The 27,290-nt window shown below is 45.6% G+C and overlaps 1 protein-coding gene across 1 annotated transcript in view; it reads left to right on the forward strand.

Moving 5' to 3' along the window:
- LOC146183861 (complement factor B-like) overlaps positions 1 to 27,290 on the forward strand; it is a 202,918-nt gene that overhangs the window by 94,298 nt on the left and 81,330 nt on the right. The window contains exons 10-13 of the mRNA XM_084609203.1: positions 742 to 980; positions 19,858 to 19,990; positions 21,032 to 21,142; positions 26,785 to 26,988. Coding sequence (XP_084465329.1) covers positions 742 to 980; positions 19,858 to 19,990; positions 21,032 to 21,142; positions 26,785 to 26,988 — 687 coding nt within the window. The remainder of the gene's footprint in view (positions 1 to 741; positions 981 to 19,857; positions 19,991 to 21,031; positions 21,143 to 26,784; positions 26,989 to 27,290) is intronic.

Consider the following 27,290-nt stretch of genomic DNA (forward strand, 5'->3'; position numbering starts at 1 on the left):
GCAGAGGTCTATAGGACGGAAAATGGTACGCGTACTGTTAAGAGATAGGAAGCGTGCTGAGTGGGCCAGAGAAATATTTTGAGTTACTGACATTCAATTCAAAATCGAGAAGAAATGTGCAGGGAATGCAGTGCAAAGACAGGGTAACCGATGCTAATAGTAACAAATTGGATTCCAAGGGAAGGTAAGCGTAGCAGGGGGCGGCAGAGTGAGTGGATGAGGCTAAGAAATTCGCAGGGGTCACGTTGTTGAAGCTAGGTTAATTACACAAACATGGGAGAGGACTTCACCCTGCAGTGGGTACAGTCCGGCTGAAAGTGATGAATGATTATACAAATTGTTTAAAACTCTATGCTTCCAAACATGAGTTGCGTTTCGTTTCCTATCATCCGTCCGGGGTAGAACTAGAAGACGGCTACATAGTATGAAAGTACACTGAACAAGGGTAGAGACGGAGCATCAGTTCGCAAGTCCACTTGTCGAAACGTTGGCTCGACTTGCGAACTGAGGCTCCGTCTCTACCCTTATTCAGAGCTCTTTCTTATCACCTGTCCAGTGATTCTGACTTTGACACACGAAAAAAAATTAGCATTGGCCGTAGAGGCCTCAAATCCTCGCCACTGCGCGCGCTGATGCCAGCAAAGAATATCACAGGAGCTACGCAATATGTGAACTTTACCAGCTTCATCAGCACCATTCTTTGAAATATGTCTATTCTGTGCCCTCCATTTCTTTCTGCAGGAAAATTTTACTACGACAAAGTGCCGTTCGTGGGCGAAGTTGTGAACAGTATGACGGACGAAATTCCAGCGCAAAACTCTTCTGCTGAAAACGAGAGCGGCGCCTCCAGCAGAGCGCTGTACGTGAGGGAGCCCAACTCTGCAAGGTACTTCGTATACTTCCTGTTCGATGCCTCCACTAGCATCGGGCCGAGGAACTTCAATACTGGCATCAAGCTAGCGAAGGCAATAACGCGAAAGGTAACCACCAAATCTTCCCTCCTCTTAGCACGTTCTTGCAGCACCCATTTTGGGTGTGCAAAGATAGTATTTTTACGCTTCCGTGAGACCTCCAGCAAATATAACTCTGGTACCAATTGTTTATTTAATGTTTATTTAGGAACTGCGACAAGCAAATACAATCCTAAACTGGGGTCAACAAGGTAAGCAAACAGGCACTGTCGCATGGTAACACTGATACATGCTTTTAATATCCTTTAAAGTCACCAAGTAAAATAAATATGATCCACATGCGTAGTTTTTACCTTTTGAGTAGTTTTTATCTCGTCGTTTTGTTTACTAAAGTGAGAACGAAGCTATCTTGCTTTGAAATGAACAACCTCTGCTGCTCATGACCAATTCATGCAGCCTTGAAGGCTTCAGCTCAACTTTGTGCTCTTTTATACAAATGTCGTCAAAATTAAGCTGTGGGCACAAAGAAAATTTACCGCTCTCTTTATGGCAACAAATAAAAGCCGAGTAAAAATAGGTGCGCCAGAGCAGTTTCACAGTTCCCAGCCCCTTGGATGCTGTTAGACACAATTTACAAAATAAAGTTAGAACACCAAGACAGGAGTCAAGTTTTGTACAGAGCAACAGGAGACGAAACTTGGAGCCGGTGCAGACGCTCCGCGTGGTGAGAGTGTACGAGGTGGCGGGGTCGGTGTGTAGGGCCTGGGCAAACTAAGCAGAAGGCTAGGCCACTAGACGGGGACCAGTAGAGGCAAGAGGCCTCAGGTTGCCGTTCAACGGCCTATGAGTCAGGCTTCCTGGCGCTCCTGAGCCCAGCACGGTGCCGTACGCGCATGCCGACGTTGAGCTGCAATTAGGGGACGAAGCGGCTACTCCCAGGTTCGGTCTTGCGGAGCAGGAATAGGGCCAGGACAAAATGCAACAGACAGGCCCAGGTCTGGATAACTGAGTCACGCATAGAAGAACAGGAACTGCCCGAGCTCGGTGGATGCGCGGACCACAGCACCGCTGCTCGTCTGTTCTCTTCTCCTCGTGCCTTGCGCCATTGTTGTTGTTGTTGTTGTCCAAATAACTTATGGCACATACCCACAGAGGGGGATCGGCCAAGAATTGGGTAGCAAAGAATTTTTTTTTAATATACTTGCATAAAAAAAAATGATTTGAGGGGTAGAGCAACGGAAACAAGGGTGGCCATTCAAGCCACCCCGCACGTTGTCTTCTCTTTTATTCTCTTTCTCTCGAACGTTACTTTTACTCTTCTTTCTTTACTTTCTTCATTTGCTCACCTTCACAAATAAGTTCTTCACAGCATTTCCCTTTGCACTTTGGTTTTGTCACGTGTAGTTAGTGAGCATCCCGTCGGTTCCGCTGCTGCCTTGCCTACTGGCGAATTCCGACTAACCCACCTATTGTGACGTCACCGACGATAGGCGCGACATATATTCTATGACGTCATGAACGCATGGCACACTGAAGACGAGAAAGCGAGAATGTGGCGATGATAGACCAAATTGTGTCTGATACCACCCATGATTCTAAAAGGCGTCATGACCACGATTGTCATCACTCCATTCTTTTGCCCTACAGCGTCCACGTACAGGGTGTAGAATTGTCGCCCCATTTCTTGTGTGAGTCTTCGCCCTCTTTGTTTTTTGGTTTAAACGTTATATGTGGGATGCATATTCCGAAAATTCGGGTACATGTTATTGCGTGTTCTCACATCGTGTGGTACCTCTTCTCTCTGGTCTAGCGTACAGGGCAGAATATTATAATTTTTGAGCAGTTCTCTGCCTGGTTTTGTGAAGACAAGTCTGTTCATTGGCGATAGCCATTTCATTCCCCCATCTCCTTGAAGATATGTACTCCTAAAAGCATCAGCTTTGATGTTGACTTGGGATTTGGTGGCTCCAAGGCCGCCTTGTAGGCTTGTCTGATGAGTGTCTCCAGCTTTTCAGTTTCCGACCTGGAGATGTTAAATAACGGAGTACCGTACATTATCCGCAAGACCATGAAAGTTTACACTATCGGGAAGGTGTCTCTTTCCTACATGCCGTGGTGTTTACTTCTGATACCATGTATCATCCGGAGAATTCTCTGGGTGGATGTAAAGCCTATTTAAAGTAGGGATGTCTGTCTCTCCTGCGGGATATATTGCCCTTGGATCTTCATCTTCAAGGGTCTCTGAAGTGCGTGATTATCTATATACACCGTTGTGCGCTAGTGATGTCCTCTGGTCCTTCAGGTTGTGCAGCCACCACTTTTCTGGTGCGCACTGGAAGCCTTTCCGTGGCGTACCGGTCCACCATGTCACCTGCAGCTTGAAGACGTTCCCGGACCTCGGAGTCACTCCACGAGTGGCGCAAGACTGTGATATCGCAGGATACAATACGTGTTTGACGCCTGGGAGTTCTGAGAGAAGGCCTGGTAGGTCTTTCATAGCCAAGTTGAACAAGAAGGACCATGGTACCGCCCCTTGTGGGTTTCCTTCAGTCCCGTAACCCGAATCTGATTTGATCCTACCGAAGCTAATAGTTGCCTGCCTGATTGATAAGAAGTTTTTGATATAGCTGTAGGTTTTGCGACCTCATTTGATATCGGCAAGGCTCTAGAGGATATTCTTATGTAGAATGCTGTCGAATGCGCCTTTCAAACTAAGCGGCAGGGTGGCCCTTGTTTGTTACTTGGAAGGTGCCTTAAAGCATTCCATGCAGAACCCACTTTCATTCCCTGCGCATGCGATGCCACAGACGCTTTCCCGCTTCACTTGGTCTGCTATCCGAGGTGGAAGGCGCATGCGCAGTGAGGAATCTACCTCCGACCTCTCCGCGCCGACGCGTTCGTCTGTTTGGATGCCGTTACCCTGCAATTCTGGCACCGAGCACCACGTACCTGATGAATCACTGGGTAAACTATGTCACATAACTGGCGACAACGAGCGTTTGGAGTGATGATAGGCGTCGCGCTGGACGTGACTGCGAAGCGCACAGCTGTGGCGGTGACGTACTTCCCGTTAGAGGTCATTCCCAAGCCTGATTTGACATCCAGCTCTGCAAGTAAAAAGTGCAGTTTTGATCCAAAAATATTGGCAGCACAATGCCAAATATTGGCCACTGAGCTGCAGCTGCCTCTGAAGCCTTGGTTACATTGCTTTCAGTGGGCAAGTGTCTCAGTTTCTTTCCCTTTCTTCACCGTGCTTTGGACAGGTCCGAACAGCCTCTCCAACATTTGATGTCTGTTATTATGCTCTAAAAGGTGAACCCACTGCTTTCTTCATCTCCAGAAAATTTCAGTCCTTCGGATGCGCTCTTTCAGATGGGAAGAAAATGATATTTCAGGACACGTTTGGAGTACCTTATATCCTCGCAAAGGTGCACCATGTTGGTACTACATATACGTAATTGATTGTTGGCAATTTTTTTTTTATTGTGGTTTGTTACATTGTATCGATTTAGTACACAATGGGTCTAGCTGCGATTCCCAGTATTTTATTCAGTTCTTACCTATAGAAGATTCCGAATGAAGAACGACCAGTGATGAACGCTCGATCAGAATGCATATGTCCAAAGCCTACTGTGGGCGCCAACGAGAAGAGAGCACATCCAAAATTAGATAACTAACCTGAAAACCTAAGTTAATTCAATTGAATTTTCGTTACTTAGCGTCATGAAACAGTGAAGAGGACAGAACAAGAAAAATAGCGGAGGTTTTACCATACTTGAACCTGGTTATAACTAGCGGAAGCGTCCGCCATGGCGGTTCTGGTTAAGACACTCGCTATTGATCCTCAATACCCGGTTTTAAGCCCGAAAAATTTGATATGCTAAGGTTTTGTTTCTCAGTATGGAAGCACCGCATTAGATGATTTTGCTAACCTCCAAACTGTCTCATTAGTGTCTTCACACTAGTAAACTTTCTGAGGGCACCTGGTGTAGCAGGCTGCTCGCAAGCACCAAGAGTAGCAATAATAGAGTCGAACGTTACCTGCTATGCTGCCTTCTTCCAAGAGACCAGAAATAGCGTTGGCCTGGTGGCTTGGCGGCCCAGGGCCCGGCGCAAAGCTCCGCACGATCATGGCAATTTACGAGGTGTCTACGACTGTTTTAATCTTGCATATCGTAAATGTTTCCAGCCTAGCAGGTTCAAGAAGGAAAAGAGACGCGCTAACACATCCGGTATCTCTTGGTGATGACTCTGCGGCGGAAGCTACCGCCGCCTAAATACGGCTGCATTCCAAAGGGAAAGAGGATCACAAGAGCGTCTGCCGATCGCGCTGGGCCAGCATTGTCGAAGCAGACATGCAGGTGCCGAAAAACCTGCTGACTCCAGTCTAGCAGTAGCACGGTGGATCGTTGAGCAACTTGGTCAAGCTTGATCGAAAACATAGTCGTACAGACGACACTGAAGAATAAGACATTTTAATGATAGCTGATGTTCGCAATGATAGCAATACCATCCTTGTGAACGGTGGCCCTGCCTTTCGCCGCATGTAAAAGCGATCGCCACGACTGGAATCGAATCGGCGTCCTTGGGATATGTAATCGAGCACCCTAAACTATTCCTGGATCCACAGGCTCGACACGTCATTCTATAAACGTTTCGGGGTGCCTCTGCAGAATGAAAACATTGCACAGAAGCGAAAAGCCGTCACCACTACAGAAAAGGTGCACCTGTAAGCTAAGCAGTAAGAAAAGCGAGCTTCCCCTCTTACAGGGCGGAGCGCTTTTTGAAAGCCTAGCGCACAGAGGATCATGATAAGGTAGACTGGACACCTAGGCTTTGTCCTGTATGCACTGAGTTTACCAAGATTCTGTACTAAACAGTTCAAATGTCGCTCTTACAGTTAGCAACTCAATCACATTACGCTACTAGCCAGCGTTACGTATGGCCACCATTGAACAGGTTCGCCGACGTATCTAGAGTTTCGTCATTTAGAGTGGCGGACATTTTGTCCAAATCGGCACTGTCAAAAAGGCGCATGTTGACATGTTTCACTACGACGGGTTTCTGTGTGTGTGCGCGAAGACTCAGATTTTGGGCAGAGAGTCACCGAAATCGGCTGAAGGATAATAGAATACGCAGCAGAGCAGGAACGACACAAAAGAAACATACAGACAGATGCTCCAATAAGAAAATTATTCTAGATCCGCACATCTTCTGCTTGACTTTTCACTTCGTCGACCTGCAGCTAACTTTGTTGTTCCGTTCATCGTCCTACAGGTATGCGCAGGCACATTTCATTTTTCAATAGGAATCCAAAACGCGCACTGACACATTGATCTTCAGATATCTTGATAGCTGAGATTTCTAAAATCTGTAGCGTCAACTTATACTTGTTTTTCAGAATCTGCATCGTGTGGAGGTCGTCTGGGCATTGAACTCATGTAGATGAAGCAGAGAAAGAATAACGTTTGCGTGTCTAGGAAAAATTGCGACAGTACTGCAGATCTGCATTAAGGAAATGCGAAACCCGGAGCGCTTCCACTGTAAATGGCGCCCCCGTTGTATAGCTTTTGCTAGCAATGCCAGGGCTAGCGCTGCGAAGTTGAAACCTTTTTCCTTATCCCTACCGCGGGCGGCTGCATTTCGTTGGAGGCGTAACGAGGAGGCGTCCTTCTGCTGTGCGGTATCAGTGCATGTTAAAGATCACCAGGTGCTCGGAATTGCTCCGCAGCCCTCCACTACTGCACCCCTTTCTCTGATTCCGCTTTCAATTCCGCTTTCATTATAGCGCGGTTCTTATATCCACGGAAAGGCTGACACATGCTGCTCTTTTCTTTTATCACTATCAATTAATAAAGGGGTCCTGGTATGGTCATCCAATATATCACGTTTTTGTAGTATGGTAGATAGTACTGGACCTTGTTATTTTGTTACTGAAATTTGCGCCTTTGACGCGTTCTTTATCTCTAAACACGAGACTGAAGTTGAGACCGCGAAGCTGCTCCAGCGAAAGTGGCCGCCATGTCATAAGGTGCTTTTCTTACGGCAACAATACCCCTGTTCCCTCACCAAACACTCAATCGCCTATCCCACGCATCTGTGGAGCCTCCTAGAACTCAAGCCTCTCCATCGAACGCTGTGCTGAGTCTGCAGCAGACACAGCACACCACGGCATGCACAAAGTCCCAAACCGCATACCGACATCTCCTGCTAGGGTGCCTCCCGCACTCGTTCGCTCGGATACTGTCTACACTACCTCATTCCATCAATCACATGGGTAGCTTGACACGACGACATCCACATACGCGTAAATGAACACACTGATGCTTTTTGCCGAGAACCGATCTTCCGAAACGGGATCATATGGGGCTATGGCGTTGCGGCATTGCGGTGGGCTATCTTAGAGCGCAGCCTTTATAAGAATTTCTTTGTACAGGCTATAGTAGACACTCTCTATGGACTGTTTTAAGCAATGTTTTTAATGAAGGGAACAGGAGGGGGTAGAGGGGGGGGGGCAGGAATCATGCGTATTTATGCATTACAGCCACTTCTAACGAAAGCCACCACGTTCTCAACATTATTAGCATGCTGGAAGCTATATTCCAGGTGTTTCAAGTAAATTTTAATTAGAGGCATTTTGAAGTATAAAGGGGGCTTATGCATTAAATAATAGCAGTTTTGACGAACATTTGAACAAAGTGGTGATAACTAGTGAGATGAATAATGTCTAGTAACAAACATTGATTTCCGAGATTTAAAGCTTACTGCTAGTGATATCCATTTCACTTTTCTAGAATCTCGAAAACGCAAATGTGCCCTCAGCACTGTGGCTTAACCTTTTTTTGACTATTTGGCGCGAGCAGTCACGCAGGCATTGCGAATTCAAGGTGCTGATGCGCTGCATGAGAAAGTACTAGAGAATATCTATAGGGACTGGAGAGCAACCATAGTTCCCTACAAGGAAATCAATACAATTCTCATAAAGAGGGGTGGCAAGCAGTCACGATTTCTCTAGCACTATTCACCGCTGGCTTAGATGAAGTACTTAGAGACCTAGATTGGGAACGGGGCTAATGAAGAACACTTCACTCATCTGCTGTTAGTAGCATGTCGAATGCGCGGGCTGTATTGCGCCACCGAGCCTGAACCTTCGCTGTGTCTTGCACTTGTTGACGGTGCTAGAGGTGGGACTCGGGTGCCGCTGGACGGAGCCTCGGCCACATCGACGCCCGCTCCACCTCCGGAAGAAGTGCCATTGAGCGAAGGAGTTAGGAGTTGAAGGACAAAAACTTGGTTTACTACAAGAACAGCGGTAGAACAGCCGCCTCGCATGCAAGAGGACCGGGGTTCAAATCCCGGTGCCGCGCAATTCTCCACCGGATGACAAAAAAAAGAAAATCCGCGTGTCGATGGAATTGCATAAACAGGTTTTGGGTGCGACCTGATGCCGGTGAACACCTCCGGCAACGCACTCCCTCACCAGAACAGGAGTTGGCCACCCTGGTGCAGTAATTGGCCGCAACCTCTCATGATAAGCTCCACAAAACCCCGGCCCTCAGTCACCAGCGGCTGCGGAACAACTGACCACGGCGGCGGTCAGACCTGTGACGCAGCAGGGGGTGCTAAGAATGCCTGGCTCCGCTGGACAGGCCGCCATTGGAAATTGACTCTGGCAATGTTTAATACTAGAACCCTGGCTAGTGAAGCTAGTTTAGCAGTGCTGTTAGAGGAACTAGATGATATGAAATGGGATGTCATAGAGCTTAGTGAGGTTAGGAGGCCAAATCAACGAATTAGCGGTGAGGGGGAGGGCAGAAAAGTTCAGGATCTCGTTACAGAATAGGTATTCAGCTCTAATCGAGGATGGCGACATTACCCTAGAAGCAAGGAACAATAATTTCAGAGATATCATTACTTAGTGCGCGGTAGAAGTAGGCGGTAGGATAGTTAGAGAGGATACCGGTAAGCTGTCTGAGGAGACGAGAGATTAGATTAAGAGACGCCAGAGTATGAAAGCTTCCAATCCAAAAGACCAGATCGAATTGGCCGAGATATCAAAGCTAATCAAATACCGCAAGGTGGCCGATATAAGGAAGTATAACCTGGAGAATATTGAGCATGCTGTAAAGAACGGGGGAAGCCTTAAAGCGGTAAAAAAGAAATTGGGCATAGGCAAAAACCCGATGTATGCGATAAGGGACAAGGCGGGCAATGTCATCACGAATATGGACAAGACAGTAAAAGTAGCCGAGGGGTTCTATACAGATGTCTACAGTAGCCAAAGTAGTCAGGACCGTAATGTGATTGGCGGTAGGGAAAAACAGTCAGACGTTCCATCAGTGACGAAGGACGAGGTCAAGAAAGCATTAGAAACTATGAAAAGGGGGAAATCAGCTGGAGAGGATCAGATAACTACAGGTTTGTTGAATGACGGGGGGGGGATATCGTGCTAGAAAAACTGGCCACCCTGTATACGCAGTGCCTGGTGTCATCGACGGTACCGGAAGCACGGAAGAATGCAAACATTATCCTCATTGATAAGAAAGGGGACTCTGAGGACCTTAAAAATTACAGACCAATCAGCTTACTGTCTGTTACGTATAAGGTATTTACTAAGGTAATCGCTAATAGAATCAGCACAACCTTAGACTGCAATCAAGCAAAGGATCAAGCAGGGTTTCGGAAACCGTACTCTACTATCGATCATATCTATACCATTAATCAGGTGATAGAAAAATGCTCGGAATATAACCAGCCCTTATACATAGCATTCATTGACTACGAAAAAGTATTTGACTCAGTTGAAGCCTCGGCGGTGATGCAGGCATTGCGAAATCAGGGAGTAGACGAGCCGTACGTGAAAGTGCTGGAAGATATATATAGTGGCTGCACAGCAACCATAGTTCTGCATAAAGAAAGTAACAAAATTCCGATAAAGAAAGGTGTTAGGCAAGGAGACACAATCTCTCCAGTACTATTCACAGCTTGCTTAGAGGAAGTATTCAGAGACTTAGATTGGGAGCAGTTAGGGATAAGGGTAGATGGAGAATACCTCAGTAATCTGCGATTTGCTGATGACATTGCCTTGCTAAGCAAATCGGGGGATGAGCTGCAAATAATGATTGATGACCTAGAAAGGAAAAGTAGAAAGGTAGGCTTGAAAATCAATATGCAGAAGACTAAGGTAATGTTCAACAGCCTCGGGAAGGAACAGCAGTTTACATTAGGTAGCGAAGTACTGGAAGTAGTAGGCGAATATATCTACTTAGGACAGGAAGTAACCGCAGATCCGGACCATGAAAAAGAAATAACAAGAAGGATAAGATTGGGATGGAGCGCATTTGGCAAGCACTCGCAGATTATGACTAGCAGCTTACCTGTATCGCTCTAGAAGAAAGTATACAACAGTTGCATCTTGCCTGTACTCACCTATGGGGCTGAAACGTGGAGGCTAACCAAGAGAGTTCTACTTAAGTTGATGACAACCCAGAGGGCTATGAAACGAAACATGGTTGGGGTAACATTAAGAGATAGAAAGCGTGCACAGTGGGTCAGAAAAATAACTCAAGTTACCGACATTCTAATGTAAATTAAGAAGAAGAAACGGACATGGGCAGGACATGTAGTGCGAAGAGAGGATAACCGATAGTCGCTGAGGGTAATAAACTGGATTTCAAGGGAAGGAAAGCATAGCAGAGGGCGGCAGAAAGTTAGGTGGGCGGATGAGATCAAGAAGTTCGCAGGGGTCAAGTGGATGCAACTAGCACAGAACCGGGTTAAGTGGAGAAATATGGGAGAGGCCTTCGCCCTGCAGTGGGTATAGTCAGGCTAATGATGATGATGATGATGATGATCTTCCGAGGGCTTGCGGATGGCCTCCCCAAACCTTCAACTTGCCCCTAATTGAACCTCTCGACTAAAATGCGATTGTCTACTACTATTGTGTTTGCCTCGTCACTATCCACCACCACATCACATGCTCAATCGCATCGAAAGAACGTACTGGCGACAACTCCAGACACATTCATTCCCACCTCCTACATTTCTGCATACATCTCACCACACCGTCTTCCCACCGTACTGCACCACTTGCAACGCCCCCCAACCCAATCTCTACCATTACTTCCCATCCGCGTTCTTCCCATGAACCCCCCCTCTCGTCCTGGGAGTCCGATCTTCTGGCCACGCAACCCGCAGATCAGCTACGACTGGTAGAGCGGGCCAAGGTTGAGGGAACGGCCAGAGGGCTCCTGGACTTACGCGCCCTCCTGGGAGTGTCTGACTAAATTTTCATTCAAGATTTTCACCTCGTCATCCTTCTCCATGTTAAAATGCTAGGTGGCGTAACAGACGGACACCGGCCACCGCGCGTCTGCTGGTGTACCGGCGCCGAGAAGCTGCCGATACACAGCACTGTGTTTTCTCTTGACAAAGACTATTGCAGCATGACTGCCATCGAGTGTACTCAGCATGCTTATGAAAACAGAACATACCCCATGGTGAAACGCGATTTAGTTACCGCCCACACATCCACCTTCGGCTCGACTACCAACATCGCCCGATGCCAGCACTTCCCCATTTCCGTAAACACCGCCGTGCTTCCTACAGCCGTCCAGGCCAGCGATACAGCGGATATCTTTCGCCAGTGTCAGAAAACATGCTAAATTTTTTCGTAATAATGATGCGCCCTCGCAAAGAAAATTTAAAAATGAATGCTTTTTAAAAAATGCTGTCCCACACGGAAGTAGCCACATATAACTTCCGCCAGTGCAGCGCCCGTGTTCTTGAAAGCTATAGCTCCGCTGCTAAAGCATTGCGAAAATAATTTTCTTTACCAGGAAACAGTAGGCTTGAGAGCAAGGAAGTTGCATTATCGACTGGCCCACCCACTATAAGGCCTCGCCGAGCAGTTACCAAGTGCCGTCCGCTGTGGATTCAATGCTCAGTAATCTAGGCCTAGCGACGATTAGGGAGAAGCAGGCGGGCAGAGTGCCATCGTCCGCTGCGTTTGCGGCCGGCCCTGTTGCTGTAACCTTGCGGAGTCCAGTGCTGATAAGCCGTAAGCCTCATGAGCTTATCCTTTATTTACATGATGCGACTGGGGCGAGACGAGTCTTACATCATGTAGCGTAAAAGTAGCTACTAAGACGGACGGGGTATTCAATGAGCACGTGGCGCACCGCATCCGGCTGCTACGCTGTCGTGTGTCAATCAAAAATTGCACAAAAGTGCCGTTGGATGGCGTTTTATCCACTGCGATTTTTGTGTTGCTTTTCAGGCGCATTTCAGCTTGTGTGCAATGTGTATGTTCCAGCGGGCCAACTAGTACGGCTTTCGTACTAGGACGCCGACGTGCACCTGAATCCCAACCACAGATGCCGCTATTTCGTAGGTTAATAGCGGTAATAAAGATAGAAAAGCTCAATTTGCGGTTGCCGCAATTAACGGCATGACTTCTATTTGGCGTGCCACATCGGCTTACCGCGGCTTCAAGTAATGCAATTGACGCTGCTCGTGCACATGAAAACGCAGCAGACCAGGCGGCATCACTTTGTGTAGTCACCGGCTGCGTCGGTTGCAAGATCAGCAAGATGTCCATGAAGAAACGAAAATACTAGTTTTAAAAATATCTGCAGCTCTGATGGAGCTCCTTTGAGGTTTACTTCCTTTACACATCAGAAATAAGATGCAATAAGCTGTTTATATTCCAAAATTCGATAGTCATAAAAGCATTTCGAAATCAGGTTGTAGACGAGCCGTGTGTGAAAGTACAGGAACATATCTATAATGGCTACAGAGCAACCATAGCCCTCCATAAAGAATGTAACAAAATTTCCATAAAGAAAGGTGTCAGGCAAGGAGACACGAACTCTCTAGTACTATTCACAGCTTGCTTAGAGGAAGTATTCAGAGACTTGGAAAGTGAGCAGTAGGGGATAAGGGTCGATGGAGAATAACTGAGTGATCTGCTTTTCGCTGATGACGTCGTCTTGATAAGTAACTCAGGGGATGAACGGCAAAGAATGATTGATGATCTAGACAGCAACAGGAGAAAGGTAGGCTTTCAGAAGACTAAGGTAATGTTCAACAGCCTCAAGAAGGAACAGCAGTTCACAACAGGTAGCGAAGTACTAGAAGTGGTAGGCGTATATGACTACTCAAGACAAGTAATCCGTGCAGATCCAGACTATAAAACGAAAAAAAAAAAATAGGGAAATAAGCTTTGGATGGGGCGCTTTTAGCATGTATTCGCAAGATTATAAGTAGCAGCTTACCAGTATCACTCAAGAGGAAAGCATAAAACAATTTAATTGTACCAGTACTCACTTATGGTGATGAAACATGGAGGCTAACGAAAAAGGCTTACTTAAGTTGAGAACAACAAAGATGACTATGGAACAAAAAGTGGTAGTAGTAACGTTAAGAGGTAGGAAGCGCGCAGAGTGAGTCAGAGAAATATTTCGAGGTGATGACATTCTAATGGAAATCAAAAAGAAATGGGCATGGGCAGGGCATGTAGTACGTAGAGAGGACCACCGATGGTCGCTTTGGCTAAGAAATTGGATTCTAAGAGAAGGTAAGCCTAGCAGGCGGCGGCAGAACGTTAGGTGGCCGGATGAGGTTAAAACTTTCGCAGGAGTCAAGTAGATTCAGCTAGCACAGTACCAAGCTAAGTGGAGGAGTAAGGGAGAGGCCTTCGCCGTGCAGGGAGCATAGACCGGCTGATGATGATGATGATTATAAAATTGGCGTCACGACCCTTTCAAAGTAAAAAAAACACATACACTTCCAGTTGGCGTCTCGTCACATTCATTAAACATCGACATTAGTCGTATAGCTACATATACGTAGGTTTAATTTTAGTTTTACATTTCTGGCTATAAAGAATGAAGTAAACATATTATCGACATAAGTTTTTTTCCGCAATATCCCCACATAGTCATGAACCATTCCCTTGATCGTTGCTATTCTAAGAACGACCCAACGGCTGGTGACCCGTTTTGCGGACACGACCTTGCTGGCATAGCCTAGAAAGGCTTTTGCCTTAATAGTTTCTTTCTCGTCTCTGCACATATGGGCTTGTCAGTGGCAGATGTGGGGTTCATAACAGGGGGATAAATATGTTTTTCCCTGTTCGTGTCAGACTGCCAAAAGCGCTAAGACCCCCTGATCGTGCGTGCCAGTGGGCGTACGCTGAACACGGCAGGTCGTGCTCTTGGGAGGAAAGAACAGGACGTGCTGACAACTCATAGGCTTTTAAATTGGTGCAGTCAGAACAACGCCAGCTAGCAATAAAACGCTTTAATGAATCTAGGTTGTCCGCCTCGCCAAGTAGGTTATGGGCGAATGTGCGCCAATGCTAGGCCAAGGGTTAAACTTCAAGACCGGACAGAACTAGTTGGCAGGAAAAGTCCCGTGACCTCGCCGGCGACTGCAGGGTCTCGCGAAGATGCGTCTGCTCCTATTGAGTGCCTGATTCCGAAGACACCTGACTTTCCTCGAGTGCACAGTGACGAAGCCGGCGGTGGCGCTCGTGCTACCGCAACGATGCCGCCATCTCTCGATAGTTCATGTTCACTACCGATCTGGCGCCATCTCGTGGTAGCTAGACTAACTACCATGGGGAACATCGCGTCCCATCACACCACATTCAGGCATACGAAGACTGCATAGCCCCCATCACCAGTGCCAACCGCAAGCTTAGTTCCTTCCTAGACTACATGTCGGGGTCTGGCGCCTTCAACCTCCCCTCACCCTATATCTCTTGGTGAAAGGTCATTATTATGAATAAAGATTTATGAGTGGATGAATGACTTTACAGGGGCAACGGGAGAATTTTGCCTACATAGTGCAGCATCGTCCTTTCCTGTGTATGTGTTTGTTCAGTGCCTCTCGATTCCGAGTTCGGAATATTGATACAGACATTTAGCTCGAATTGACCCCACTTGTGATTGTTCGAATACCGCACAATTTGGATAGGTGCCATCATAACTGTCCGTATCGAATTCGCTATGAGCGTCATACACTAATTAAAATTGCTTTAACAAATCGGCATATCCTGCAGCCCTCTCTGCAAATCTGTGATATGCGCGAATACTTCGAACACTCCATCTGTTGTGACCAAATAATTGCCCCGCCTCGAAAGACATTACGTTCTAATTCAGGATTAGTTCAGGACTGACCCCTGCGTCGGGATCATACCCCGGTCCCTGGTGCGATGGGTGTTCTCCTGCACGAGACGCAAATGCCTTATTAACTGCTCGCAAGAGCATGGTGTTAGTAACAGCCTTTGAACCTCTGCTGTGCGTACGTGTGCGTGACATCCTGCGTGAGGAATATCTTTTATTATTTTAATTTTATTTCCTTTTCACCCTCGTCTGCACAAGTCAGCCGTTGTTTCGTTTTCCCAACTCTCATATCACTTGAAAGCTAAACATTTCGATAGATTTGCCTGTCTGGTTGTGTTGATAACTAAGTGAATTTGAAAATTCTCCAATCATCACTTTTTTATTTTATAAAGAACGGACGTTTCTGATCCGGCTCGGCTCCTTATTCAGAGGTACATGACACGGGGTTTCGTGCAGCTATAAGTAAAGGAACGAGGGAAGAAGAAGGGGGAGGGGAGATGGGTGTGAATGAAAAGAGAATGTAGGAAGGAGGCAGGGTAAGCCCTATGATGAGTGATGGTGCCGCAGGTTCAGGGGTGCCCACTGGCGTATTTTTTATTTTGTTCTGCGAAGTGGCCAGGAAGGAGCGAAGACATTGTAACTACATAGCAGGAAGGTTGCCTATTGTTCGCTTGACATTATTGCGGTCGACTGTATATGTCATGGCTTGTCAAGGCGGCTTTTCTGATAATTATTCTCGGTCTCCAGGCGGAGCGTTTTTTCGAAATTTGTTCTGTGAATATTCAGCTAGGGGGTTGCGTTCGCTTGAGAAGTTTGGTACAACATTCTTGTGTTGCTGATTTATTTATTTCAGGTTTTTTCTTTCGCCAATGTAGCTAGTGTCACAGTCGGCACAAGGGATTTTGTTAACTTTGCCTTGGGGTCTTTCTCTTAGCGGTTGATCTTTCGGAAAAGGTAGCGTGCTCCGGAGTGTTTGAAGGCTTGTGCGCCACTCGGATTCGCTCGTTTCCTAGTATACGCGCGATGGCTTCGCTGGCGTTTCGGACATAGGAAATAGTGGCGTACAGCCTTTGTCAAAAGTGTAGAGCCCGGGGGTCTGCTTTCGAGCCGTGTAGGGGCGCTGATTAAGCGTCAGTGGAGGTCCTTCCAGATGGAGAGGATAAGACAAAAAATCTTACCATCAAGAGCTTCGGAACACTAGACATGCATTACAAGACGCACGAAGTGGCTCAGAAGCAGACCCCCTGGGCTCTACATTTTTGACAAAGACTGTAGTCTTGTGCTGCAGTTGCTTTCTGGCGGTTATTTTCTTCCCGCGACTTGTCATTGTGTTTTTGCAGGGGAAAAATTTTTCGGGATAAAATGTTTAAGGTAGCCGTTTGTGGTTAGTTCCGTGAATATCAACCGTTTCTTTTGTTTCGTCGGGTTCTGTTGTGCAAGTCTATGAGGAGTATCTAGTTGTACAGAACACACCCGGAGTTCAACCACAAACGCAAGGAAGCCAAGGTCCTACTGCCTACGACTCCGACGCCCGGTCCCCACACCGGAAGGATAAAACATCATCGATAAGGCGGAGCAGCACGTAGGTAGTGCTCGCATAGGGGAGGGCCGCACCGTGATCAAGAAAATAGAAATCGACGCTTCCTTGTTCGTCAACAGCTCGAGCACAGGATGCCCAAGCTTCTAACGCCCATTGAAACCTTCACCCAAGAGACACCTTCTTCCGAAACCGCCAAACACCGCACTAAGCAAATAAAGAAGGTGGCAGAACTGCAACCTCGACCGCACAGCACCCCTACTGACCATTCACACGTAGTCGTGAACCTCTCTTCCAGAAGTCTAACACCCGCTGAAGCTTCAATTCTGGCCAACGGACACACATTCAATATCCATGCTAACCGACCTCACCTCCCTAAAAGTGTGTCTGCTCTTGAAGACGGTCTCCAACAATTGAAAACAACTCCACGGCTAGAGGCCAGGCTCAGAACAATGGAAGTGCTGAAAGCCTTGAATTCAAGCCAGAAAGAAGAAAATCTACCACCGGATGAATGGCAGGCGCTCAAAGACCTCCCGAGAGACACAACCATTGTAATTCTCCCAGCGGACAAGGGCAACACTACAGTCGTTCTGGACAGACAGGACTATGACGAGAACATTTCTTCTCTACTCCACAGCAATGAATACGAAAAATTGAAGAAGGACCCCACAACAAGTACCCAGGCAAAGTTTAACAGAATATTGAGAAAACTTTTCCAAACCCTCCCGAACCACCGAAACCTCTACCTGTAGTTAGGATGCACCAACGGTGGGCCCCAGCCTTCTACGGTCTGCCCAAAGTCCATGAACCTGGGACCCCTCTGCGCCGGATTGTCGACTTCCGTTTGTCCCCCTTCGTTCGTTGTTGGAATACTGCACAAGCTCATAGCACCAATCATGGGGAAAACCGCGACCAACGTCCGATACGCCGAGCATTTCATAGATCCCATATCCCAGGTGAGCCTTGACGCCGACGAGTGCCTTGTTACCTTTCACGTGGTGTCCCTTTTAACAAGTTTTCCTGTAAAGCTTGCGTCGCCCGCCAGCCGAGAAGCCCTACAACGCGACGATACACTCAGCGCACGAACCCTACTTTTTGAATGATGTATGCTTCCTTATCGAACCATTCTTATCAAACAGATTCTCCTCATCCAAAGGAGAATTCTACAGACAAGTCAAAGGAACACCAATGGGTGCCCCCATCTCTATCGCGCTATCTATAAAACTCATAGAAGAACGAGCTCTCAGCCCTTTCCGCCCGCCGCAGAAGATTTTTCTGAGATACGTCGATGACTGTTTATCACTGATTAAGAAATCCAAAGTACAAATATTTCCTCTGTCATCTAAATTTTATAGAACCAGATTTTCAGTTCACCCTAAAATTGGAGAAGCGAGGCACCCTGCCGTTTTTTGGACGTTCTGATGAGCCGAAAAAAAAACCGTCTACCGCGAACCCACCCACAAAGGCAGATAATTGCACTTCACCTCGGACCGCCTGAGAAGCCATAAGACGTCACTTGTGATGACCTTATTACGAAAAGTCAAACACATTGCACCACAGAACCCGACAAAGCAAAAGAAAAACGCTTGATATTCAAGGAACTAACCACGAAGGGCTGCCCTAAAAATTTTATCCGGAAAATCATTCGCCTCAAAGAACACAACGACCGGCCCCGGGAAGGAAATAACCAACATCAAGCAAGTGCAGCTCAAAAGTACGAAACTAGTCCCTATGTCCGAGGCGTCAGCGAAACCATCGCCCGTATACAAGGAAAAGAAAGGATGTTAATGGCGCATAAGTCTTCAAAAACTTTGGGGAACACGCTACCTTTTCTAAAAAGATCGACCGCGAAGGAAAAGAGCCGAAGGCATTGTTTACAAAATCCCTTGCGGCGACTGTGACGCTAGCTACACTGGCTGAACAAAAAAACCTAAAAGAAATAATTCGACAACACAAGAATGATGTAGGACTATTTTCAAGAGGACGCAACACCGTAGCTGAACATTCAAGGGCCCCGCCGGGGTGGCGCAGTGGTTACGGCGCTCGACTACTGTTCCCAAGGATGCGGGATCGAATCCTGCCTCAACGGCCGCTTTTCGATGGAGGCGAAAGGCAAGGCGTCCGTGTTCTGTGCGATGTCAGTGCATGCAAAAGAACCCCAGGTGGTCGAAATATCCGGAGTCCTCCACTACGGCGTCTCTCATAGCCTGAGTTGCTTTGGGACGTTAAACCCCACAAACCAACCGAACATTCAGAGGGTTCCGACCACAGAATAAATTTCGAAGAAACGCTCATTTTGGATACCGAGACCGACTAACGGAAAAGATGCCTTCTCGAGTCATGGCATATAAACTCGACCTCAAATAATGTCAACCGGACAGTAGACAGACTTTCTGCAATGTACTTACAAGGTCTTCGCTTCTTTCTGGCCACTTCAAAGAAGAAAAGAAAAAAAAAACGTCAGTGGGCACCATTGCACCGGCGGCAACATTACTCATCACAGTTCTTGCACCCGTCCTTCCTTCCTTCTCTTTCATTTTTCACCCGCCTAATCGCCCTCCCCCGTTCCCTTACTTATAGCCCCGCGTCATGCGCCCTGAAGAAGGAGCCGAGCCGGCTCCGAAACGGCGGGTTTCTGTAAAATAAAAAATGATGGTTGGAGAATTTTCAAGTTTCACCAAGTTTCCCTTATCACTCGCGCTGCTCACAGAGAAATGTCTTATAGAAAAACGCTGTAATTAAAGCAGATGTATTTTGAAATTTTTACTTGAACTTACATGACCTTACTTCAACATAAATCTCCGTTCTATATGGCTAGTGGACAATTAAATTAAACTGTGAATAAACAGCCCGCATCGCAGTGTGTATGCTTGCAAAAATATTCCAGAGTGAACGTTCTCTTTCCCAAAACAAATTGACACTGAGGCGACGCATTATAGCTCTTTTTTTTACTTCTTTGTTTCACATCGCTCCGTGATATATTATCCGAATGGAAACACCATCTGTGAAGACTGTTATTTATCCTTAGCCTGTTCAGAATGAGAGAGACCAGTAAAAATGAATTTGGCTGCTTACTACAGGGAGAAACAAATATTTATAACTACAGTCTTCCACAGTGATAACCGCTTGCTTTAGCGCAAAACATTTTTTTATCGCATGACTTCTTTCATGTAAGCACAGCATAGCGCAAGGAAATGTTTCTGTTTAACTTCACCTCTATAATATTTATACATGAATCCTCTTTACTGCGAGTGTGTGACTGCTTCTACATTTTCTTCAGGTGAAGGTGACACGGAATGGTCATCGTGTTGGGGCCATCGTCTTTACGAAGGATGCGAAGCTGGTGATTGACCCCACGCAAATATCTGACCAGGATTTGGTGCTAAAAAAACTTGATGAGATAAACCACACAAGTAAGTCGGACACGTTCTATACTTCCACGCGCAACAGTTTGTGAGCAAAGTTTGTGGAGGCTTTCCCTCTGCCGCCGGTCACAAAAGTAGGTAGCTGCAGAGGCAGGCACGATGTCCAAAATGCATGTATGACCGGGTCAGGTGTTTGTAGCGTTTTATACAGCTTTGCTTACAATACTGGAAGGTAGTATTTAAAACAGCGTTGATGTCGACGCAGCACTGTAGCCACATACAACGCAGATAGACAGACACGCGATGAAGATTTACGAGCGTGCATGAAGCACGCTTAGGAAACTGGATGCTCAGCCGAATGACGAACAGAGCAAAAAGCTTTCGGGAAACTTATCAATACTGCCGTAGAATTCAACGAAATGCCTTCCTTGCTTTTGGCCTTGTTACAATTGATTTGAGAACTCTCAACAAAGATTTACGTCTTCTTCAGAGCCGCACGCAAGCGTTCTAGCAGTCCGTACCGTGGAGACACGGGTCAGTGGGGCGCAAGAGAAATGGCATTAAATATCGCGAGTAAAACGAGCTTTCGAGCTAATTGGTCGCATTACTTTATCGTAACTAAGGCAACAACTGAGTTAACGATGGGTCAGTTTTTTTTTTTTTGTAAACATCCTAACATGGCCATTCCTCAGCAAAAATATACGACACTTTTTATTTCCCTCTGGTACGCTGGGTTTTATTATTTTCGAGGTGGGTATGTGCGAAAAAATATAGCAGGTGTTTTTACTCTTACAACCAATAGTGAGTCACCGTAGTGCGGCGTGTTTCTTGTTTACATGATTGTGTTTCTTCGCGGTAGTTATATTTTAATACACTAGTTAGACTCGCCGTTTCTCACTATTTTAAGAAAGAAAAAACGATCTTCCAGAAGGAAACGACATTCGGACACATATAATTTCTGAAACTTATTTTGCTCATGTTTATATTGCGTTATAACTGCATGTCTTAAAAATGAAATTTCATTTTTACCGGCATTATTTCGAACAAAGTGCGATGTGTACTCACTTCTTTCGTATTTCTTTTTTCCAGGTGGCGGGACATCCATCAGCAACGCCTTGAAAAAACTAACGACAAATGTCGCCTCCGCCAAGGCCACAACTGGTGGAAAAATAAAGCTCGCCGCATTCCTTATCTCAGACGGTAATAACCTTCGGACAAAACTGCGTGTGCATGAAAGTCTGCCAGTGTATAGAGTGGTGACCGTATCTCCTTATACTCTATTCAAAAAGGATAATTTTTTTCGACCTCTTCCTGGTAACCTTTGTAGCAATACAACCAAAAACTCTTTATAGACGTTTACACATCGCCTGAGAGTTGGTGCGATATCGTGCGTTTGTTTTTGTTTTCAACACGTATGGTTGGTTAGCCCGATGCCATGTCACGGCAACGGCACCTTTTCCCCGGAATGTAAGGTATACGATATCACACAAACCTCCCTTTGGTCTAGCTGCGCCTAAAACGCTTACGAGTTGCGACAGTATTGTTTTTCATGATTTGAGATTGAGTGACGAGCACAGAGTTTGGAAAAGTGCGAAACGTCTTTGTAGTGCAGCTTTTTAGACTTGTTCATTTAAACTGAAAAGACGAGCCCAACAAAAGACGAGGACACAAGAACTGAAAGCAACCCCACAAGCGCTAACCTCTAACCAATTTTATTCTTCTTAAACAGCACATTTATAAGCCAGAAAAAAAAAAACGCGTAATCATTTTTGCACAGTATTATCACATTCGCAGAAATGCAACAAATGTATCACTCAGGGTTTCGGGTTTCATCTTCTTAGAAGGTTTTCCGCACATGCGCACTGTAAGCAAATTTCTTCCGCCTCTTCGACCGCTCTTGAAATGTTTGAGTGGTCATAACAGCTTTCAGTTTGAACGTGTTCAATAGCACCTAAGAGGCTGACTAAGGCTGGTTACCCCGCGCACATTTCTCAGGAAGCTGAAACCCGAGAATTAATGTCTCGATGAACTTCGTTTTGTATTGCCATATCTACGGAAGATTTCACACAAGCTGACAAGAATTGGTTAAAGGGCGAATACAACCGTGGTGTTCTCGGCTCCCAAAAATGTCCTACTTAGGAAACATAGAAAAACTAACAGCAACACACGTGGATGCGTAGTTAAGCACTAGGAACTGTGCGTAGCGTACGATCATTGGGTCGTGTATCAGATTTTCTTATTATGCGGCAAAAATATATAGAGCAGAGAGGGAGATCATCAGCGAGCACATAATAGGTAATGCTCACAACATCGAGAACAGGAAGGAGGGAAACTCATTGGGCGCATTCTCTCGCGGGGGACAAGAGCATGTCTTGAACAAATATGACAGCGCAAAGAGACAAGGCGAGACGACAACGGTGGCGCCGATCTTCAGACTTTTATTGCGAACGATCTCGTGAACATGTATACTCTGAACCATCCGGCGTCATCGTCAATGCTAACGCAAATAAGGGCGCTCTTTTTCAGAGAAAGTGATAGAAGCAGAAGCAACACATGTTTCTCCCCGACTGAATATCAGTTCCGATTCAACAATTTTTCGCGTTACCCTATCGTACACGTATCTCCCAGTTAGGCCTACACAACTTTTTCCACAGTTTAACGAAATTTTGTAGACTACGCCTTCTGAAGCATTCAACGAAGGACCGCCGATGCTTCTTGCCACGGCTCATTTGCTTGGTTATCTCTGGATTAGTCATTTTGCTCAGTTTTGACAGTTTGTGAGAACCAGAGAAAACGACTTTCACGTCGTACTGCTGCGCTACTTTTTTCAGGTTGTGTGACAGTTTGTGAATGTTAGGTATCACAGCTATCTTTTGCCTACGCTGCGCGTGGGCAATAAAAGTTGGAAGTTCAGCGCCGTCGTCTCGGCTTGCCCTTGTCTCTCTGCGCTGTCATATATTTGTTCAAGACATCTACCAACACGCCCAATTTAACACGTTAGACAAGAACATGCAAGACTTTTATGAATAAATTTGTTGCGATAGCTAAAAGCATAGACAGGTTACCGTTTGAAATCATGATTTTCAGAGATACATCGCACGTGTATTAGCACGGATTTATACTGCCTCGGGGAGAAAGGGTTCGCACATACACGAATGTGATAACTGTGCAAAACTGTTCACGCGTTTTTTTTTTCTGATGCATAAATGGACTTCATGAGAAGAATAACATTGCTTGGAAGTTAATTCTCGTGTAGTGTTCCTTTCTGTTCCCGTGACCTCTTCTTTTGTTGGGTTATAGTCTTCAGAAACATTTTTAATATGTGTGGTTTTGGAGGAACGAAAAGGCGCCGTACCTGTCTCACGCTTTCGGTACTCACCCACAGCTAAATTTACAATTAGCAGCAGACGATTCGGTTCGAATCGGTATCACAAAGAAGCCTCCCATTCGACTAGGAGATGAAGGGGAAACGATGTTGTATGAGCTGAACGCTGCTCAAGGTTTGTGTTTGATACGAAATGGGGTGCGTATTTTTTCCAGCTCATTTTGAACGGTGGCAAGTTTTTTTTTTTTCCTGGTGCGGAAACGGCGACACTTTTAGACAGAACGATCTGTATACGCTGCCTCGTAACAATCTAAATAAAACACTAGGCTGCACCAAACAAGGAGTGTGGATTAGCCCGACTGCTTAGCTGAATCTGCTGTTTATCTGTTACGGTCAGTATTTAAACAAGAGTCACAATGAGGCGTCGCTAGAGACATATTCAACGGTTATGAACCTTATGCGATCCACAGTACTTGGAAAGCATACATAATGTTCGTTTGTAGCCGGCAGTTTCCTACAATGTGGTAAACCACGCTGTCCGCGGTATCATGTGTGCTAACTCGATTGGCCACTGTCTACTTTACGTGAGACACATATATCTAAAAAGGAAAACATATTGTAAGTAGGAATTATTTCCTCTCTATTCTATATATGTTCACCTAGTGAACAATGTAGAAAATATCTAATTGAAAAGTACCGTCTCTGCCAGAAGTAACTGCAGACTGCATGTTTCGCTTCTGGCTTTTATTCTAAAGCCAACGTTAATTCACAGAGGATCGCAATTGTTTAGAAGTAAGGACAGGGGCTCGGCTTTAGTTTGCACAGATTCAACGCTTCACAAGTGGTACGAATTCTCTGCTACTGAACTCAGAAGCGGAACACGCAGCCTGGTTACTTTTGGCAAAGACGATACATGGCTCTAAATTTTTCAAAATTGTAGTCAACAGCAAAAGCAAAGTATGAACTCATCGTTCAGTGATAGACTCAGTCGGTACTTAGATGTTACAAGATTTTAAGTCAAAACCAATCTGGTGGAAGAATCGCCACAGAGGCTCGGTTCACCTCGAAGAGATAGCGGCCTCCTGAGGCTGACGATAAAACACTATAATATTTTCATTTTACCTCAGAGGTTAGTCGTAACCATGGTAATTCATGTAGTATGGCGGTATTTTGAACCTATGGAGGCTCAAATCTTTACCTTGTAAAATGGCTTTCGCGCGCTCGATTACTCCTTTGTTTCGGAGATGTGGTCTGCATTGTTCTGCACTCTTGAATGTAGCCGCATTATACGGCTTCACTGAGACAAAATATTCCGTCAGTCAGTACCGAATGGAGCACTGGTTCCATCTACACAAACCATTTCAGCGTTAAACGGCATTCCACATACTAAGCACGCTTTTTCTGGCCTGTACTTATTTGTGTAGTTAGTTCCACGGCTACCTCGCCTACGGTACTCGGCTAGAATGCCACCAGTGAGAACCTTTGCAGGGATTCCTACCTTTTTGAGCGCTATTTACGTATAACCACAGTTTCCTAGCATCTCTTTTAGGCTTCAGATTAAAGTTATGACTACCACACTAACAATTCAAAAACTGCGTGAAGAAAAATTGGCCCAAACACCGGCCACTCCTCGAAATCATTCCAACTGAGTCACGTGCGAGCATGGTTCAAAAAGAGATCGCTGACCACCTCTTGCCAAAATCAAAGTGCAAAGCATCGAGCGGTTAGCATTTCTCTTACTCGGCATGTCAATTCAAAGGCCAAAATTCAAGTTAAACACTTTCACATGTGTACAAACACCAGTGTATTCTTATGGAACAGAAGAAAGAAAATGCGAACAGTAGAAGTTGATTCGAACGACGTTAAGCCTTTTTCCCCACAGACTCTAGGCTCTGCTTGCGCAGGCTAAAACGGGTGTAAGGATTCGTGGAAACTGGTGCTGCCCTATACACCTCGCTTGCATCGCCCACTGTATGCTGAACTAAGCCGGAATGATGATATATGCGGCCTGGCAGTGCACCGTAGATACCGGGCCTCACACGTAAAATTGAAAGGGGCCAACAGTCTACGCGTCCAAGGCAAACGTAGGGGATATATATATATATATATATATATATATATATATATATATATATATATATATATATATATATATATATATATATATATAACAGGATGTAACAGAACTTTCCCGATTATCTATTTTATTACAACAGTTTCGGACGGTGGACCGCCCCTCTTCAAGGTAGAATTTCTCAATTCTACCTTGAAGAGGGGCGGTCCACCGTCCGAAACTGTTGTAATAAAATAGATAATCGGGAAAGTTGTGTGACATCCTGTTTGATTTTAACTCTGGCCCATTAGTAACAAGCAATCCCTGTCTATATATGTATATATATATATATATATATATATATATATATATATATATATATATATATATATATACGTTGTTGGCGCTGTAATTGGCAAGAATTAGTCTTGTGATGATTTTCAAGGATAAAGAACGAGCGTGCAGAATCATAACAGGTTGTGAAAGGCTCCCAGACGCCGAATGGCAGTCGTGACATGTGGCATTGTTAGTAGAATTAAGTAGGCTGCAAAATTCTCCTTGCTTCCGCTTGGTGGCGTATCTATGCGCGGGCTCAAGCTTTAAACAGTGGTTAGGTAACAGACACTGTAAATGTGGAGACCAAAATTTCAGTCTCACGTTTTTTTCTTGAAATCATATGCTAGTCGCGTTGCAATTCACTTCCTGGATAAAAGAAATGTAAAATAGGCGGCATTTCCTTCTTCTTATCAAAGCAACGTTTTAAGTGTCATGAGTAATTCCGCATGCACGGCATACAGTAGGTAAAAAGCCGCTCCTTTTTTACTGAAAAAAAAAACAACAATTATGCTGAACGAAGGCCAGCACTCCTCGTTCCCTCCGGCTGCACTCTTCTGCATTTGCTCCACAATGTGTGATCCTGTGTTTGCTTCCTGTTTCTACAGTCTTGTATTTCCTGTGATTCGTTACTCACTGGCACCTCATTGAATGTGTCTTGATTCCCCAATTGTTGTTTTGCCTTTTAATGCATCTGCGATAAGTTCATCAATAGGCATGAATTTTATTTAAAGGTAAAGTAGTAGGTTGCCATCTTTATAGGTTTTAACGTTCCAAGGCTTCTCAGGCTGTGAGTAGCGTAGGGCTTCAAAGGTATTCGGCCTCGTATTATTTATTACCATAGACTGATATAGTACAGTACATGGGTGCTTCGCTTTTCGCCTCCATTTAAAAACACCCGCTGTGGCAGGGATTTGATGTTGCATCATTGCGTTTAGCAGTTAAGCCTCCTAACCACTGATCTGGTGTAGCGGGGCCGAATGAAATAACACTCGAACAAATGCAGTTTATCAGCAATAAAGTGTTTGTAATAAATCCAGAGAGTGTTTGGTAGGTGCGTCTGTTAATTTGAAGAAATTTAAATGTTTGAGCAAACGGATCACCACTAAATGGGTATCTTTCAAAATACAGGAAAGGCGAACATCGGTGGCGACGCATACACTGAAGCAAAGAATTTGAAAGACTCTCAGGTGGAGATATACAGCATCGGAATCACGGGACAGCGGGATGACGGAGCGTTGAACAGGTTGGCCACGAAACCAGAGAATGTGTTTGTCCTGCGTGACTATGACGCTCTTCAGTGGCTCGCCGATATCCTCACCAATGGTACTATAGGTGAGTCGTTGAATGTCCTGTAACATTGCTCGCGGCCATACACTGGAAATAACTGTGAGATTGTACGTCCCCTGGCATTGATGTCACGCATAAGGATCTGCCGCTCAGACGGACTCGCTAATACCAGAGTCCTTGGAGTCATTCAAGACTCGTAATGGTTGTCAAACTCCCACAGAAGTATGGTTTAGCCACGAAATGCTGAACCAGCGGTTTGTCATTTAGGCGGTCCAATTACAGATGACACCGTAACGCCAGAGTCATCAAAGTGATATAGCGGTAATGACAGACCCAAGCATCATATT

Source organism: Amblyomma maculatum, chromosome 7 (assembly GCF_055883805.1).
Source record: "Amblyomma maculatum isolate TAMU_Amacu chromosome 7, ASM5588380v1, whole genome shotgun sequence".
Lineage (NCBI taxonomy): Eukaryota > Metazoa > Arthropoda > Arachnida > Ixodida > Ixodidae > Amblyomma > Amblyomma maculatum.